This window comes from Lycium barbarum, chromosome 2 (assembly GCF_019175385.1).
Source record: "Lycium barbarum isolate Lr01 chromosome 2, ASM1917538v2, whole genome shotgun sequence".
NCBI lineage: Eukaryota > Viridiplantae > Streptophyta > Magnoliopsida > Solanales > Solanaceae > Lycium > Lycium barbarum.
In genome coordinates, this window is record NC_083338.1 from 142,215,871 (window position 1) to 142,234,515 (window position 18,645).

Here is an 18,645-nt window from a genome sequence, read left to right on the forward strand (position 1 = left end):
TTAAGACATGAGCCTTAAAAATAAGTAGACCAAAATTAAATTAATAATTAAAAGGTATAAAATATCTTTAATTATTTATAAAAAGCTAATATTATACATATAAATAATTATAAATTTTATGTATATTATTATCGGTTTGGTTCGGTTATTTATTCGGTTATTTTTTACTATAACCATAACCAAACCAAATATTATCGGTTTTTCAAATTTAAAACCAAACCAAACCAAACTAAACCAAATGTCGGTTATTTTATTCGGTTTGGTTAAATTTTCGGTTTGATTTTGGTTTTAACCAAAACTGTGAACAGCCCTACTTATGGCCTGTGCGAGGAAAATCATATTGTTGAATCTGTAAAGCTTGCAAGTATAATGGTAGGTAAAGGAATTCAGCTAAAAGGTCCGTATGTTAAGAATGTAATCGAATGTCTTCAAGCATTGGTAACATTAAGAGCTGCTCGTACTTGTGAACCAAACAGTCACCTTTATATACACATAATTTTTCAATCCATGTTAATGATTGAACAGCCAGTAGTCGACTCTTGTGTAGTATAAATTCCGGGGGACTACTGTATGATCACTTACAAAATTGGGTGATATTCAAACTAGAATTTTTTTCATTTGCAATAATCAGATGAGGTACGGAATATTACGATAGCTGTCCTCATTATGCTTGCTTTCACTGTTCTTACCTGATAATAGTGTGAATAGAGTATTCTGCTTCTTCTTCCAGCTAAAATTCTCTTAGCTGTCAATGATCTTTTGTGAGTTATTATGCTTCAAGTATTGATTGCTCTCTGCATCTGGAAATTAAATTGGAATAGGGAAAGGATTTGGATGAAAAATAAGAGCTTGAGTCTAGGCTTCAGGAATTAGAGTGCGAGTGTTGGATTTGTAATATAAACCGGGTATAGGCTGGCCCTCCACGTGTCCCCTCCGTTAGACTCAGGCGAGGATTTGATCAAATGTATACAGGGTTAAGTATATATAGTTGGAAACTCAAACAGATGATATATTTAAACTATTTCTCAAAGCAGAACGGTAAGTACGATCTTTTTTCCAAAAAAACTATGGCAATTCTGAAGGTCCGCACTAAAAACACGTTAAGCCAGTTTGTGTTAAAACCGCATGCAGTACATGACCTGAGTGAAATTTTACCAACGTCCCAATCTTTGGATGAGACGATTCTCAATTTCCAATCTCTTGTTCATCAACAATGTATACCTGTCAATAAGGTCTTGACCTGCAGCAGGCATCGCAAGCTTGTACTTTAGCGATGTCTCCTCCAATTTCCTTAGATACATATCAGAGATGGGCACAAATTTTCCCTTCTGGTCACACAAGCACCCGTGAGCAGCTCTCAAGGCTGCACCAAGGGAAGCTGAATCTGTTGAAAGCAAGGGAAAGCAATTCATCATCAAGCCCTTGAAAATCTTCTTACAAGAGTAAGGACAAAGTCCCTAGCTCTTATAAATTTTATACCAGCATTATTCTACCTAGTAAACCCTACCAAACGACCCCTTACAGCATAGCACAATGTATGAGCTTTTTACCTGTTTTTTGGACAGTATAGACGTTGCACCCAAAAATAGAAGCAATCATTTTCAGGATTTGATCATTTGCAGATGCTCCTCCAGTTGCAATAATCTTTTTGGGTGGAGAAGGCATTCCAAGTCTCTCGGCATGAGCTCGCATGGAGAGTAACTGCCCCTCAATTAACGCTCGAACCTGTAAGTACCATTTACCTCCAGTTGTGTTTGTGTCTCTAGATACTAATTAAAGTCCTTTATGATTCAGATAAGTTCTGCAATCCAAGGCCACTTACCTCTGAAGGCGGATCAAACTCCTTTACTTCGTGTTCTATTACTCCATCCAAGGAGTCACCCATGAAATTATCAAGATTGTATCGGTGGAAACCAACTGGAGACCAAGCTTGTGAGTTTTATCATAATTTTTATTTTCAATTTTAATTGTATTTCAGGAGTGCACTGACCTGGGAGAGGAGGAAGTATTTCATGCTCTTTGTAATAAAAACCAATCTTTCCACCTTTGGCAAGTAAAGAGTGTACGACGTTTATAAAGAAGCTTACAGTTAACAAGATTTGAGTCAAATTTCACTAACCATTCAGAGGTGGAGTTTGCTGTAAAAACATATTGAAAACCTCCCAAGATCCATCTGCATAACGATCACGTATATCTACGAGGGTTTCGAGCACTGGCCAATAAGATGTACGCCAACTTCACAAACATCCTTATAGTAGTAAATCGGATACATGAAGAGTACCTTCACGAGTCAAAGACCCATTCTTGTAGACCAACATTACCATGAAGCTTTTGGTATCTACTGGATTAGGAAATACATGCCCATCTAAGCTAGGTCTATGGTTAGTTGCAATCCCAAAGACCTGGATAATCGGCATGATTACATATAAATCATGTTACTATGAGCCCAGATAAAATCTTTCCTCAAATATAGTTCAACATTCGGAACAGTACAATAAAAAAGAGGGGGGAAAAGGAAATAGAAAATTGGCTCTTCTGCACATATGGTGTCTTTTTGCATCTCTTTTGCCACTAAAGTTTGTTTTCCCTTTGAACTAAACTATGGATTAAGTACACTAGTTTTTACAACAGCATTTGTTTGATGGCGTTTAACATGTTACAAGTGCAAAGCTCTTTTTCTTAGAAAAGAGGCAATGGCAATGCAATGTATATATGGAAGAAAACAAGCTTCAAGTGTCTTACAGTGTCACTTGTGCCAAGACTGATTGCCAGATCTCCATAAGCGTTGAGGGTCAACCCTACAGAATCCGAAGGTTCAGTTAGTAGTAGTATGCCCATGGATGAAAAATGGATTCTATAAGGCATCTAAATGTATATTACTGTTATATTCAAAGTTTCAGAATACTATGGTGTAGTAGCAGATGAATGTCGCTACACTTTAGTGGGTCGATTTCTCAAAGCCAGACCTCAAATTGATCGAATTAGGTCAAGTTTTAAGGAAATGGTTACTCTAAAGGGATCCTCCCAAATTGGGGCTTTTGACAATTTTAATGTTTTCATAGATCTTAAAAATGAAGCTGACTTCAAAAATGTTTGGTACCGAAGGGTGATTGAAATTGATGGAATGCAAATGTGGCTTCAGAAATGGACACCGGATTTCAAGCCTGAAGAAGATTTACCTTTGGCTCTAGCTTGGGTGCTCTTACCAGGTTTGCCATTCCATTTACATTCTTGGCATTACATCAAACAACTGGTGTGCTCTATTGGTACACCTCTTACTCTAGATGCTGCTACCTCTGGTCGTACAAGGCCTAGTATGGCTAAGGTCAGAATTGAACTTGATTTGCTGAAACATAGACCTGACAGTATTTGGGTTGGGTTAGAAGATACTAATGCACCTCTAAGAGGATTCTACCAGAAAATTGAATATGAAGGGGTGCCAAAATATTGAAAACATTGTAGAAAGTTGGGTCATAACATGGAGGATTGTAGAGTTCTCGAGAAGAAATTGAAGAAAGGGGAAATGGCTAAGAATGGTGTTGGTCAAGGAGGACCCTCCAGGGTGATTGTAGAGGATAAAAACAAGGATTTGAAGATGGATGATAGTGTGGTTAATCCAAAAGATCAGGAGGGAGGGAAAAAAGAAGTGGTTGTTGAGTCACAAAATGTTGAAGATGCTGGTAAGGAAATGCAATCTGATGTTGTTAAGACTGATATGCAAAAGGACTTTTCAAAGGAGTTTCAACAAGATTCTACTGTTAGAAGGATCAAAAAGAAGAAGAAGAAAGAGAAACACAAGAAAATGCCAAAAAAGAAAAATAAAGTTCTCTTTAAAACTGTATCATTACTGGAAACTAGTAAGAGGAACAAGAAGCATAAAACTTCTAAATTCCCCTTGAACTTACCATTACAGAATGCGTTGGTGAATGATATTGAAAGTACCAAGGGGAAAAGTCAAGACCATGGCACTGATAATAGAGAAAAAGACAATAAAGAGCTGAATTTGGGGTCCCAGACTGATCAAACACATGTTAGTGACACCGAAGACAGTCAGTCTGAACATGAAACACTAAAAGATTTTATCAACAGGAAGAAACAAAAGGATCAAGATATTGAAGAAGGAGAAATTTTATCTCCAATTGATGAAAACTCTACATCAAGCCTCCCATTAGTTGATCCTAATTGTGAACTTGAGATGAAAGATGTGGTTGAAGGCAAAAGCGATAACGACAACAGTATCAGTAGTCAACAAAGTACTCCGGGAAGTTTTAAAAGAAGTAAGAAAAATAATGGAAAAGGAAATTACAACAAGCATAGTATTGACAACAATGTTCCCAACCAGTCCACAATGAAAAGAAGTCACTCCAGATCAGGTAGACTTCAAACTGTCTCAGAGGAATCAAGAACTACTACCAAGGACATAAATGATACAAATCAGAGTCAAGGAAAGTTTCTTTCCACTGATTCTAGGGGAAGAAGTAGAAGCAGAAGTAAGACAAATAGAAAGAAGTCCAAAACTGGAAATAAGAAAAAAAATAGAGAGTCCCACAGACAAAGTGCTCCCCCCCCTAAAATTATTCATGATTAGTACAATATTTTGGAATATTAGGGGAGTAAGGAGTAGAAAGGCAATTCATAGATTGAAACTGCATATTAGAATCAACAAAGCTACTTTTGTGGCAATTTCCGAACCTTTTTCTCACAAAAGCAAAATTGAGGGGTACAAAAGATTTTTGGGCTTCCATCACTGTGTTACTAACACCAATGGCCAAATCTGGTGTTTCTGGAAACATTGTGACAATTTTCAGGTTGTGGAGAATAATGACCAGCAAATTACCATCAACTTTAAAGAGAATCCAGGTGACACTGGAACATACATTACTTCTGTTTATGCTAAGTGCACTGCTTTGGAAAGGATTGATCTTTGGGAGAGCATCACTAACATGACTAACAATATAAATGGTCCATGGTGTATGGGAGGTGACTTCAATGTTATCATGGATCAAGATGAGAAGTTGGGAGGAAATCCACACAGAACTTACAAGAGTATTGAGTTCATAAACTGCATGGAATCTTGTGGTCTAAGTGATGTGGGATTTACAGGTCCAAGGTATACCTGGTGCAATAATTGAAGGCCAAGCAAACGAGTGTGGAAAAGGTTGGATAGATTTCTAATCAATGATGAATGGGCTATCAAGTTCCAAAACAATATGGTGGAACATCTTCCCAGGACAGGTTCTGATCACAGACCTTTGGTTTTTAAATGCAACAGTGACCAACACAACAATATCAAGTACTTTAAGTTCCTGAACTGTTGGGCCGGTCAAGATGATTTCATGGAAGTTGTCAAGGAGTCCTGGAATATTATAGTTAAAGGCAATGCTATGTGGAGACTACAGTGTAAACTCAAGAATCTGAGCAGACAACTCAGCTGCTGGTCAAGAAATAGTATCGGGGACATTCATGAAAATGTTAGCACTTGGGAGGCTAAAATGGAACTTCTGGAAAACTGTGACATCTTGCAAAATACTGATCATAGTAGGGAGAGGCTAAATAAAGGATATGCTGAGTACATAAGGTGGTTGAACCTACAGGATAATCTCTTAAAACAGAAAACTCGGCTCACATGGTTCAAAGATGGTGATAAAAACACCAAGTACTTCCACAGTGTGTTAAGGAACAAAAGAAGAAGGCTTCAGATTCAGAGGATCAAAAATCACAAGGGCAAATGGATACAAGGGGAAGAAAAGATTGCTAAAGCTGCTATCAGACATTTTAAGAAGCAGTTCAACCTTAATCATCAACAGAGAACCAGTAGTGTGATGGATTGTATCCCTCACATCATCACTGAGGAACACAATGCTAGACTAACTAGGATACCTTGCAAAGAGGAAATTAAAAATGCGATTTTTGGCATGAGCAGTGAGAGTTCAGCAGGTCCTGATGGTTTCAATGGCAAGTTCTTTCAGGTATGTTGGGACATTATAGAGGATGATATTTATAATTTTGTCAATGAATTTTTCTTGGGAAAGAACCCCACCAAATTTTATACTCATACTTGTTTGGCCCTGATCCCTAAGATAGACTCGCCTAATAGCTTTTCTGATCTCAGGCCTATAAGTTTGAGCAACTTCTCCAACAAAATCATTTCCAAAATTTTAGCCAATAGATTAAATCCCTTACTTCCTGCTCTTATTTCTGAGAATCAAAGTGGTTTCATTTCTGGTAGACTTATCACAGATAATGTGATGTTGACACAAGAAATTGTCCACAATATTTCAAAGAATAACAAAGGGGGGAATGTTGTTATTAAGCTTGATATGGCTAAAGCCTATGATAGGCTGTCTTGGACTTTTTTGAAAGATGTTTTAAAAAAATTTGGCTTCAATAATATATGGATTGATCTTATCTGGAGGAGTATTTCTAATGTGTGGTATTCCATTATAGTAAATGGTTCTAGGCATGGTTTCTTTACTTCTTCTCATGGATTAAAACAGGGAGACCCTATTTCCCCTTCACTGTTTGTGCTAGCTGCTGAAGTTTTGTCAAGATCACTCAATAATCTACTTTTGAATCCTAATTTCATCCCCTTCACCATGAACATAAATGGACCCCAAATTACTCACCTTGCTTATGCTGATGACATTGTCATATTCAGTAGTGGGAACAGCAAATCTGTCAAACTGGTCATGAAGCAAATTGTTAAGTATGAGAGGGTCTCTGGACAGTTGGTTAATCCTGATAAAAGTTGTTTTCTAACTTGTCCAAAAACTTGTGCTTATAGAATCAACAGATTAAGAAAGTGTACTGGTTTCATGGACAAAGAATTCCCTTTTACTTACCTTGGGTGCCCCATATACATTGGAAAAAAGAAAATTAGATACTTTGATAGTATGGTGACTAAAGTTTTTAAAAGGCTAAATGGTTGGCAAGGAAACATGCTATCTTGTGGGGGTAGACAGATTCTAATCAAAAGTGTGATCCAAGCTCTTCCTACTTATATTCTCAGTGCCATTAATCCTCCAAAAAGAACTTTGGAACTTATTGAAAAACATATGTGTAACTTTTTTTGGGGGACTGATAATGATAAAAACAAGTACCACTGGTGTGATTGGAATAAGCTTTGTTTCCCCAAAGATGAATCTGGTATTGGCATCAGGAATATGATGGATATCTCAAATACTCTTGCTGTTAAGAGATGGTGGAGGTTTCGATCAATGAATTCACTGTGGGCTGATTTTTTAAAGGCAAAATATTGCATCAGAAAACATCATGTTGCTAAGAAATGGGTTCCAGGTGACTCTCAAGCACGGAAACATTTGCTATAGGCAAGAGACAAGTGAAAAGTGCATTAACTGGAAAATCAACTCTGGAGATTGTAATTTTTGGTGGGATGACTGGACAGGAATGGGCCCTTTAGCTCAAATATGTCCTGACTTCATGATTGGTAATGGACAAAGAATCAAGGTGAGAGATTTTATGAACAATAATAGGTGGAATATTCAAAAGCTCTACAACACCATGCCAGGTCACATTGCTCTTTTCATTAGTTCTGTTGGTATTGGGGATGTGAATGACATGGATTATGCAGTGTGGAAGGCTACTGATAATGGTCGATATTCAAATAAATCTGCTTGGACCATTATTAGAAGTCTTAGACAAAAAGCACCTTTGATTACTAAAATCTGGCACAATGCAGTTCCCTTCAAGATCTCTTTCCTTAGTTGGAGATTGTTACACAACAAATTACCTTTCAAAGATGTTGTGGCTAAATTCGGTAAACAAGGCTTTAAAGACTGTATATGTTGCATCTCACCACAAGATGAAACACCTCAGCATGCTTTTATTGAAGGAAAGGTTGCTCATCACCTGTGGAACAAAATTGGTGCCCCTTTGGGCTTTAAACATCACAATATTCCTTTCAGAGGTTTACTTGAAGAATGGTGGAATAGGAAAGCCAAAAACAAGGTCCACAAATTTACTATGCAGATTGCTCCAATGATGATATTGTGGGAGATATGGAAAGCTTGGAGTTCTTGCAGATTTGGGGAACAAAAGAAGTTTGATTTATACAAGATGGAAATGCAAATCACCTGGAACATGAAAGCTGCAATAACTGTTGCATATCCCAACATCAATGTAGAAGGCAACTGGTGTAACTGTTGTGACATGATTGAAAAACTTAGCCCTGTGGTAAAATGCATCCCTGTATGTTGGAGAAAACCAGAGATGGGATGGTTTAAACTTAACACTGATGGTAGTTTTGTGGATATTCCTAACCGTGCCGGTATAGGTGGCATTCTAAGAAATGAGGAAGGGGATCTAATAATGGCTTTTTCTATCGCTGTGGATTGTGAGAGTCACAATATTGCAGAAGCATTGGCTGCTGAGCATGGCATTAGATGGTGCATGAATCATGGCTTTGATAATGTGCAAATTGAGCTAGACTCCCAACTCATAGTCAAGATGTTGCTCAACAAAGATACAGACAACTTGAAGCTCAAGCAGATCATCAACACCACAAATGGCTTTCTTAAAGATGCAACTGTGCAAATTTCTCACTGTTACAGAGAGGCTAACATGGCGGCTGATTTCCTTGCTAAAATGGCTTCAACAAGTAGAAGGAGGACCTTATATCTTTCTCAAAGGGATTTACCAAGAGAAGTCAAGGGGCTAATTCAACTTGATAAGCAACAACTTCCTACTTTTAGAAGAAGATTTGAAAAATGTAACTTCTTTGTAAGCTAGAATATCTTGATAGCTAGGGAGGATTCTGTTCATTTGGCTATCTCCTCCCTTTTAGATTGTTTTTACAATCTCTTTTGTAGACTAGAGGCAAGGTTCCATGTCCCCCTCTAGTCATTGTAAATTATCTTTACTTATATAATACATGGTAGGGGTCAAGCCAAACCCCCCACACCATAGGTTCACAACCTAATGGTGATGGCTTAATATAAAAAAAAAAAAAGAATAATTTTAGTTCTTATTCATAATGGAAAACCGAAAAAACAAGGTATTCACCTGCTAAGCTGTTAGGGTTGTCTCCAGACCATTGAACCACTACACAATTTTTGTTGAAGTGGTACCTGAAACTGTTTCTATCAGACAAACACAAACTAACAGAAGAATGAAGCAGAAATTGGCATCATAATGAGCGAATGCATCATAGATTATACAATATTTGTTACGGTCAGGACATTGTATGCAGATATTTTTTTAGATTAGACTTGAATGTACCAAAATTTCTGTGCCTTAGTACTGTTAGGCTACCAGCAAATGCCTCTGAATTGAAAGCAGAAAATATTCACAAATGATACACGAAATGACTAATATTAATATGTTACCTTTTGTATCAGCTTAACTTCAATAGGAAGCTAATCAGCTAAAAATGAAGGAAAAAAGTGCTCATAACGAGAGAAGCATATAAAAGAAGATGAACTAAAGTAAATCCCAAAATGGAAAAACTATAGTACAGTCGGACCTCCCTAAAACACTCATCCTCTATAATGATATTTCACTATAACAGCCTAGTTTTCTTTGGAACCGACTTTCATACTATGTTATATTATATGTGCTCTATAACAGCATCTCGCAATAGCAGCCAAAAAATATCAGGACAAATGACGCCATTATAGAGAGGTGGACTATAAAAGGCAACAAAAATTGAAGGTAGCATGTCGATTGTCACTAACCTCTCAACATAATAGGAAGCAATAGAACCAGCAACAGCATAAGCAGGAGCTAACTTTCCAAGCTTCTCCTCTAAACCAGGTGCAGTAGCCTAGAATAAACAATTTTGACACAATCAACTCACACTTAAATAAGCTATTTATCAACTTCCTTTTAAATCCCAATTATGATAATATGCAAATTTAACTACAGTAACATGGACAAGAAGCAACCTCCAGGGCTATTTTGGACCAAATTCGGCGCTCAATGTCCATGAGATTCATTCCTGCTCCATCAGTTTGATCAATGCAAGCATAACACCCAACAAGTAGAGACGCCATAAAAGAACTAACTAGTGATATCCTCTCTGTATTCTGATAAATTTCAGGCTGTGTTTCAAAAATCTTTCGAATTTGAGGACCGACATATCTTTCATGTGCACGAGAACCAGTAAGTTTAGCCAACTCCAATCCACCACCAACAGCTTCCTCAATAGCTTTGCATTGTTCTGTGGTGCTGCAGTCCATCCATATAGGCGATTCTTCGATTGAAAAAGCATCAAGAAATTGATCCACAAGTGTTTTTTTAGGATCCAATGATGATAGTATGACAGAACTCCCATTCTTCCAATAAACACTACCATGTTGCTGAGCACTACCAGAAACAGCTGCAATTTTTCCAAAATCCAAATTTGACTTTTCGAGTCTTCGGAGAATAAGGTCTAGGGCTTCCACCCACATCAATGTTGGTGACACAATTCTGCCATTAACGAATGGGTCTCGAAAGACTCCACCTTTGGTGTTGTAGTGAGGCAACTCAGAATCATAATTCACAAGTTCTGATATTACTATGTTGAGATTAGCATCTAATACAGTTGCCTTCAGTGACCTATGAAATCAAGAACCGTTATAAGTGTTTCAGTTAAAGATGCAATTTTTATGATCAGTTCCCTTGATTCTTGAACACTTTCAAGGAGTATTGGAGTAGTCAGTTCAAGAACAAGCAAAGCAAGCAAAAGGGGTTAAGCATATTGCTTTTCCGATTAAGGATGAAATCAAATTGGAAATAAACAGAAATTTTGATTAACTGAGCTATCTAATTTGCAGTTAGAGATATGCAAGAACTTACTGAGTGGAACAGTCAAAACCTAGGAACAAAGAGTCCTGAGGGAGGGAGCAGTCCTCCATATAAAGAAAATTTAGTAAAAAAGTTCAAGCAAGCTAACCAACTTGGTAGGATTGGGTTGGCTAGTTTAGATGCTGCTTTGAGCAGTAGACACTTTATGAATCAAGAATCAAGACAGAAATGTCTTTTATGAGTAGCAGCCATGGTCTGGTGTGGAACCCACCACTCACCAGTTGGAAGGTCAGCACCATGTACATCTTGAATGGAATAAGTAATTAGCATCACTCAGGCCAAATGATATTATAAAGATTAGAGTTTGTAATAAAGAAATAATAAAGAAAATCAGAATTTCTACAAGAGTTTAGTAATTCAAGAGAAATGAATCTAAAGACGTACATAATTCTTTAAATTATTGAGGGTGGAGACCCCTTTTTATCTAAAGAGAAGCTTAGTTTTTTGATAATGAATAGTCCAAAATAAAATTTATCAAGTTGAGTCGTCTTTACTGACTCCCCAGTCCATGTCGCAGTTCATCTAAGATAAGAATAGATCGATTGCAATTATCACAAGTGAGGATAAGTATTTTAATTTGGAAATAGGAGACAAATACTTAAAGAGTCATCCTTTTCTCTTTTTGCACTTTAAATGGGGGGATTGTCTGAATGCAACAATCAAATTTTCACGAGCTAGTCAGTTCTTAATATTGATTGAGGTACTTAATAAGCAGGTCTATCGTTATGATAGTTATAAAATACAACAGTTTTAAACTCTACTCCGTAACTAATATAAGACAACAGCCTCCTCTTCCTTTTCACATTTTAATATTTGTCCTTTCAATTGCTTGGGATAAATCTTTTACGATTGTTCTTCTGATAGGGATTTTGTAGGGGGGCTTCCTCACTTGAACATGGCCTGTTGCATTTGAGAACCTCTTGCCAGAGAGTAGTCATGCATAAAAACAGTTCTCATGACCAATGACAAAGAAGAGAAATTCTCCCTTTCAAAGTAGTGCAATGTAATTATATATACTGTACACCGGCTATCTTACTATAATCTTAGTTATTATATGTCATATCATATATGCCATCACTAGTAAAACTTACGCGCGAATCATCATGAATTCAAATATTCAATCATCTGGTAGCCTTGCCGAATTTGTTTACAGAGATTATAGGCTTATTCTAACTGGAAAAAGAAAGAATCAATATAAAGAAAGTTCTCATCAAGCTCAAGGATAAATAAAGAGTCAACTAATCTGACATCTTCGTTTCTCTCAAATTAGTTGCAGCCTGCTGCTCTGAATAATCTCAAGATCATAAACGCCCCAGCTTTTCAACGAGACGATTCTCAATTTCAATTCTCTTCTTCATCAACAAAGCATACTTGGCGACAAGCTTTTGATCTCCGGCTGTTGCTGCGAGCTTGCAGTTAAGTGATGTCTTGTCCATCTTGTCCATGTACATGGATGAGATTGGCACAAAACTACCCTTCTTGTTGCACAACCAACCGTGAGCAGCCCTCAAAGCAGCACCAAGTGAAGCCGAGTCTGCAAATCAGCTCAGGGTTAAAATTAGCCAGCAACAAAAAAGATTAGGGGGCAATGAGAATTCACCGCATGACACACTTTCCTTTTTAGTCAGTCTAAAAAAGAATGACACCTTAAACTTCCCATTTTACCCTTAATAAGATGATTTACCAAAACACAATATCTATGACTTGTTTTAGACCACAAGTCTCAAAAGTCTTTCTTTCATTCTTAAACTCCGTGCCTAGTCGAACACCTTTACATGAACTTTGGGACGGAGGAAGTAATTGTTAGTTCAGAATAGCAACTAACATGAACTTTTGGGATGGAGGAAGTAATTGGTAGTTCAGAATAGCGACTACTACATGAGCAGTAGACGGATGAGGTATATAGATGAAAGGAGATTAATTCACCTGGCTGTTGAACTGTGTAAACGTCACATCCAAAGATGGAAGCTATCAAGCTTAGGATGGAATTATTAGCAGAAGCACCTCCCGTTGCAATTATTCGCTTTGGAGGAGAAGGCATTCCAAATCTTTCAGCATGAGCCCGCTTGGAAAGAAACTGACCCTCTACAATGGCTCGAACCTGCAAAGTAAATTTTGATTCATAAATGTAAGTTACATCTAGTTGCATGTGCAGAAAGGGTGCAATATAATCACATGAGCGCTGTTTTCAAATATAATCACATGAGCGCTGTTTTCAAATATAATCACATGAGCGTTGATTTGAGTCTAACCTCAGAAGGGGCATCAAATTCTTGCACTTCCACCTCTTTTACTCCATCAAGAGACTCCCCCGTGAAGTTCTCAAGGATATAGCGGTGGAAACCAACTGCATGAACCAGTTATTTCTTACTTTAGAATTGCAAGCATGATGGTTTTGATGAAAATAAGTAGCAAGATGCTTGAGCACTATGACACACACACATATAAAGATCAACTTTTAAAATTAAATTCTAACAAAAGAGTCGCTAGTGAACTGTACCTGGGAGGGGTGGCAGTATCTCAAAATCCTTATAGTAAAAGCCTAATCCACCAGCTGCAGCAGATATCAGAATCATTTCAAGTCCCAGAAAAAAATAGTAGTATATACATACATTATTGTTTTACTAACCATTTAGTGGAGGAGTTTGCTGCAGATATTTGTTGAAAACATCCCAAGACTTTTCAGCATAACGATTGCGTATATCTGCCAAGGATATGGTTCATACTCAATAAAATCAACTTTAGGTATTAATCATTTTTCCACTATCTGCTGAAATCGATATTTTACCTTCACGGGCTAGTGAACCATTCTTATAGCACAACATTACCATGTAGCTTTCAGTATCAACAGGATTAGGAAAAACATGCCCTTCCATGCTTGGATTATGATTCTTTGTTATTCCAAAAACCTTTTAAAAGAAAGAGCATCATTTGGCCTCCATCTCAAGAATATATACAACATACAGTAAGTCCAGGGTATTGTCACAGAAGCACTAAATACACAAGTCAAGATTTTATCTTTAGCTAAAACAAAGTATGGTAAAGTCCCCCGTTGCCAGCATTTTTTGGCCCTTCATGCCTTTATTGTGAGTAGCTTTATTTTGTTTTGGTCTACTTGCATAACAATTATCAAAAGTTGAACTATTATATCATTAAGAAACAAAAAGAGCCGATATTATGATACCAATAACAGCAAAAACAAATGGAACAGAAAAACCAACTTACCGTATCACTAGTGCCGAGACTAATTGCCAGATCTCCGGGAGTATTTAATGTCAACCCTACACATCAAAAAGCCAAGTAATCAGGACAGAGTAAACTATGAGCTAATACAACTATTAGGTTGATATACATGCAAACCAGTATTGAGCAAAGGCAGAAAGAAAAAAAAAGACTTGGTTCTAAACAGATAAGTGCAACAATTTTTCTGGACCTACTCACGCGTGAAATTATGTCTCAAGGATTATCAATATATCATAGATCAAAACCCACTTGTGAGTGAATATTTACGAGATTACCCCATAAACTCTAAGATAATTGAACAATATATGAAGCCTAAAAACTAGCTGATGGCCAGAACTGAATTCTCATACATCAGAGCATTCTATCTTATGTCCATACTTGAGTAACTCAAGACTCAGACCCAACCCCATCAACTTTGACAGAGAAAATTTAGGATGTCAAATTGGACATGAAATATAATTGAACTGGGCCTTCAGTTTGACATATACAGTATCAGAAACAAAACCATCCGGCAGTGCGCATTATTTGCAGTAACTATACAAGTGAACATCCTAACAGAAAATACACATAAAATTTTCAGCAAAATCCTCTCACCTGCCAAGCTGTTGGGATTGTCACCAGACCATTGAATGATCAAACAGTCTTTGTTGAAGTGATACCTGAAAGATGGTTTATGGAAGATTTAACTCGCAGATAGAAAATATAAGGAAATGTATCTATAGTTCTATACTAACACCTAAAAAAGAGCAAAGAGGTTTTGGCAGATAACATTTTGAACCCAGCTAAATCAAAGTGCTTCTCTAACCACTTCACCAGCAAGAACAGAGAAGAGGCCAATAGAGACATTGAATTGAATGCACAGATGTGGATCCAGAATTTGAACATACATTGGGATTCTTTTCTCCTCATCGCTAGCCAGTCAGGATGCTATCTCTCTTCTCCTTCGTCACTTAACCATCAAAATATGGTATTTAATTAACAAACTCTGTTTTTGATATTTACTAGTTCGGTATCCTACCATGGCCGTTTTACTGGGTCCATATTCTATTATGTACACTAATTTAGTGGATTTTTTAACATAGTGTCTAAGCCAAAGTTACTGGGTTCGGACGAACACTTGGTCAGGCCCTGATTGAATGGATGATTAGTTTCTACTAAATCCTCTCTCCCACTGTCTATAGCCACTATACTATCACGATTTGTGTTTGTTTTCTGATCATTATCAAATATCAAGTATGAATAAAGAACAGAAACCATGGGATACAATAATGGTATAACGAAAATCTGTAATCATTTGTAATCTCCATAAGGAAGAGCAGACTATCAATTTTTCATCATCACTAGTGTCTTCCTCGGTAAGGACACAAAGGGGCTTAACAAGAAGCCTCACTGATTTCGAGAAAAAAAAATGCTTTATATTTCTTCTGATGAATTGTTGTTCAAAGCAAGGAAAAAGATCTACCTCTCCACAAAATAGGAAGCAATAGGTCCAGCAACAGCATGTGCAGGAGCTAATTTTCCAAGCTTTTCCTCCAAACCAGGAGCTGTGGCCTGGAGAACCAAGTAAAGCACAAATTAACCAACCAACAAAACTAACATTCACTGAAAATCTAACAATGATTAAAATAGATAAGCACTAATTTCTTCACAAACACATAACATTCACCAAGAAGTGCTATTACCTTCAAAATGATTTCGGACCACGCTCTCTGCTTAATGTCCATCAAATTCATCCCTGCACCGTCAGTATGATCAATGCTAGCATAGCCCCCAATAAGCAAAGACGCCATAAAGGAGCTAACAAGGGAGATCCTCTCAGTATTATTATAAACTTCTGGTTGTGTCTCAAAAAATCTACAGATCTGCGGACCAGTAAATCTCTCGTATGCACGAGAACCGGTAAGTCTAGACAACTCCATTGCCCCTCCAACAGCTTTTTCTATCGCCTTGCATTGTTCCGTCGTGCTGCTGTCCATCCATATTGGAGATTCTTTTGTCGAAAAAGCATTATTTAGTTGCTCTACCAATGATTTCTTAGAGTCTAGAGACGATAATATTGAAGCACTGCCTTTTTTCCAATATACACTACCATGTTGCTGTCCACTACCAGAAACAGCAGCAATTTTCCCAAAATCCAATTTTGATGATTTTTCGAGTCTTTGAAGAATCAATTCAAATGCCTCTACCCACATTAATGTGGGTGAAACAATTCTTCCATTTACTAACGGATCGCGATAAACGCCACCTTCAGTTTTGTAATGAGATAACTCAGAATCGAAATTAATCAATTCTGCAGCCACAATATTCAGATTGGCATCAAGCACCGTAGCCTTCAGTGACCTGATAATCCACAATAAAACAGAAACAAAAAATCACACATGACCCCATTACATTATTTTTCATGAAATCACAAATACCCAGTTGATAATAAACCTAACACATTGCTCCCTCCGTCTCAATTTATGTGTCACCTTTTCGATTTCAAGAATCAAACAAGTCTTTCTTTGACCGTAATTCTTTCATATATTTTTTAAATATTTTGAACTATCAATCATCGTGACTTATATAGTACTTTATACGTAGTTTCCAAATATGTAAATTTTATTTCATAAAAATCGAAAATTTCATGTCCGACGGTCAAAATTAAATTATTTGACTGTCGAAATCCGAACTGTGACACATAAATGGGACAGAGGGTATCAATTTTACAAGAAAATTTACAAAACGTACAAGTGTTAACCAAATTGAATGAATCAATTATTGATATTCTATATACCCAATTAGGGAAAAACACATATTTTCATGATCAATCCATAGGACTATCAGATATTCTGTAAATATTAATCATTGGAGAAATCATAATAGATTACGTACTGAGTAGAACTGTCAAAGCCAAGAAAAAGAGCATCTTGTGGGAGTGACTGATCCGCCATTGCAACAATTTGTAAAATCCAATAAAGAAATTTGGGATTTATTAAGATTCTGATTTGATACTTACGAGGTGGTAAAAAGAAGAATTATATAGGAGAATTTGATTTGGATAAAGATAGACTCTTTGGATTTAAATAGATATATGATGACTCTGAAAGTGGTAATATGTAACTAGGATAGTACTTATCAAATTTGTGTCCTATTGTATTTCCTTTCTAAAGAGTCACAAAATTTTGTAGCTTTGAACATAAATACAGGTATATCTATTTTTAGTAAATCACATTACATTTGAAATTTAATAATGTTCATTAGAAACAAACTCAAAACAGTTTTTTAGTTAGTTGGAGTCAAAGAAGTTGATAAACACCTCATCTTTATGTCGAAAATATGTATTTATTGAACCTTTCAAATCGATATTCTTTCTTTAGCCGTATATATTTTTTTTCCTTTTATGCAATGCCCCGACGTACCAAATTGAATAAAAGGAGAAAAATCCTCATAATAAAGGAAAATTAATGTACTACATAAACGCCTCGAAAACAGCCATCCTACCTTGGTAGGAGTAAGGTCTGCGTACACTCTACCCTCCCCAGACCCCACGTTGTGGGATTTCACTGGGTTGTTGTTGTTGTTGTTGTCAGATCTGTATAGGGAAATGCAAGATTACAGGAGCATAAAACATATTGTCCCTATTCAAACTTTTAGTAGTACTCTGCCGCCGCAGGGGCGGATCTACAGCGCTCCTGAGTGTGTTCACCCTTCGACAAAAAATTACACTGTATATATAAGATATTTTATGTACATATATAGATTTTGAATACCCTAAACACAAGAGTAGGAGTTGGTTCAATAGTTTAGAGGATTCAAAATTCACCTTGAGATTCCAAATTTAAGTCTCAGGCATTATATTTTTATTTTCGGAAAAGGGCCAAAATTACCCCTGAACTTTGAAAAATAATTCATTCACACCCTTCGTTATACTTTAGGGCCAATTATACCCTTACAGTTATACTATGGGGTCAATTATACCCTTATGGCTAACTGCTGCCACGTGGCATCATCCCAGCCCTTCAAAATTATTTTACCTTCAAATAATTTTTTACCCACTAAAATAACTCAACCCGACCCGAATTTTTTTTTTTCTAGCAAAAATAATACGAATTTTTTTTATTTTTATTTTTTGCTGGAAAAAGTATTCGTATTATTTTTGCTAGAAAAAAAAATTCGGGTTGGGTTGAGTTATTTTAGTGGGTAAAAAATTATTTGAAGGTCAAATAATTTTGAAGGGCTGGGATGATGCCACGTGGCAGCAGTTAGCCATAAGGGTATAATTGACCCCATAGTATAACTGTAAGGGTATAATTGGCCCTAAAGTATAACGAATGGTATGGATGAACTATTTTTCAAAGTTCAGGGGTAATTTTGGCCCTTTTCCGTTTTATTTTTCGAACCTCCTCAGCGAATATCCTAGATTCGCCATTGACTCTGTGTCAAATAAAATACTGTCGCTGCAATAGTTAAAGCCATCTGATTGAGAATGATTAATTTTCTATTTTCCTCTCCTGTTTTTTTTCTCCCTCTTTCAACTGGCACAATTGATTACTACTAATTCATACCCATTTCATAACGGAAAAGGCTCATAAATACCCTTAACCTATTGAAAAA

The 18,645-nt window shown here is 36.7% G+C and overlaps 2 protein-coding genes across 6 annotated transcripts; both read right to left on the reverse strand.

Moving 5' to 3' along the window:
- Positions 1 to 799: 799 nt before the first annotated feature.
- LOC132627693 (xylulose kinase 2-like) lies at positions 800 to 11,758 on the reverse strand. Of its 5 annotated transcripts, none has more exons than XM_060343227.1 (11): positions 11,191 to 11,758; positions 9,903 to 10,557; positions 9,693 to 9,781; positions 9,022 to 9,086; positions 2,743 to 2,798; positions 2,282 to 2,402; positions 2,120 to 2,212; positions 1,991 to 2,044; positions 1,823 to 1,917; positions 1,551 to 1,725; positions 800 to 1,384 (listed from the first exon to the last, which is right to left on the reverse strand). In XM_060343227.1, coding segments are annotated over exons 1-11 (1,638 nt in total). In that variant the 5' UTR covers positions 11,193 to 11,758; the 3' UTR covers positions 800 to 1,151. The 5 variants fall into 5 exon arrangements, with proteins under 5 accessions (XP_060199210.1, XP_060199207.1, XP_060199208.1 ...); XM_060343224.1 differs by lacking the exon at positions 11,191 to 11,758 and adding an exon at positions 10,798 to 11,183; XM_060343225.1 differs by lacking the exon at positions 11,191 to 11,758 and adding an exon at positions 10,798 to 11,182 and having other exon boundaries at positions 2,120 to 2,194.
- Positions 11,759 to 11,904: 146 nt separating this feature from the next.
- LOC132627694 (xylulose kinase 2) lies at positions 11,905 to 17,190 on the reverse strand. The gene is made up of 11 exons (XM_060343229.1): positions 16,924 to 17,190; positions 15,732 to 16,389; positions 15,512 to 15,600; positions 14,644 to 14,708; positions 14,032 to 14,087; positions 13,595 to 13,715; positions 13,436 to 13,510; positions 13,307 to 13,360; positions 13,059 to 13,153; positions 12,733 to 12,907; positions 11,905 to 12,340 (listed from the first exon to the last, which is right to left on the reverse strand). The coding sequence occupies exons 1-11, from the start codon at positions 16,980 to 16,982 to the stop codon at positions 12,108 to 12,110; spliced, it is 1,680 nt and encodes a 559-aa protein (XP_060199212.1). The 5' UTR covers positions 16,983 to 17,190; the 3' UTR covers positions 11,905 to 12,107.
- Between the last annotated feature and the right edge of the window lie 1,455 nt (positions 17,191 to 18,645).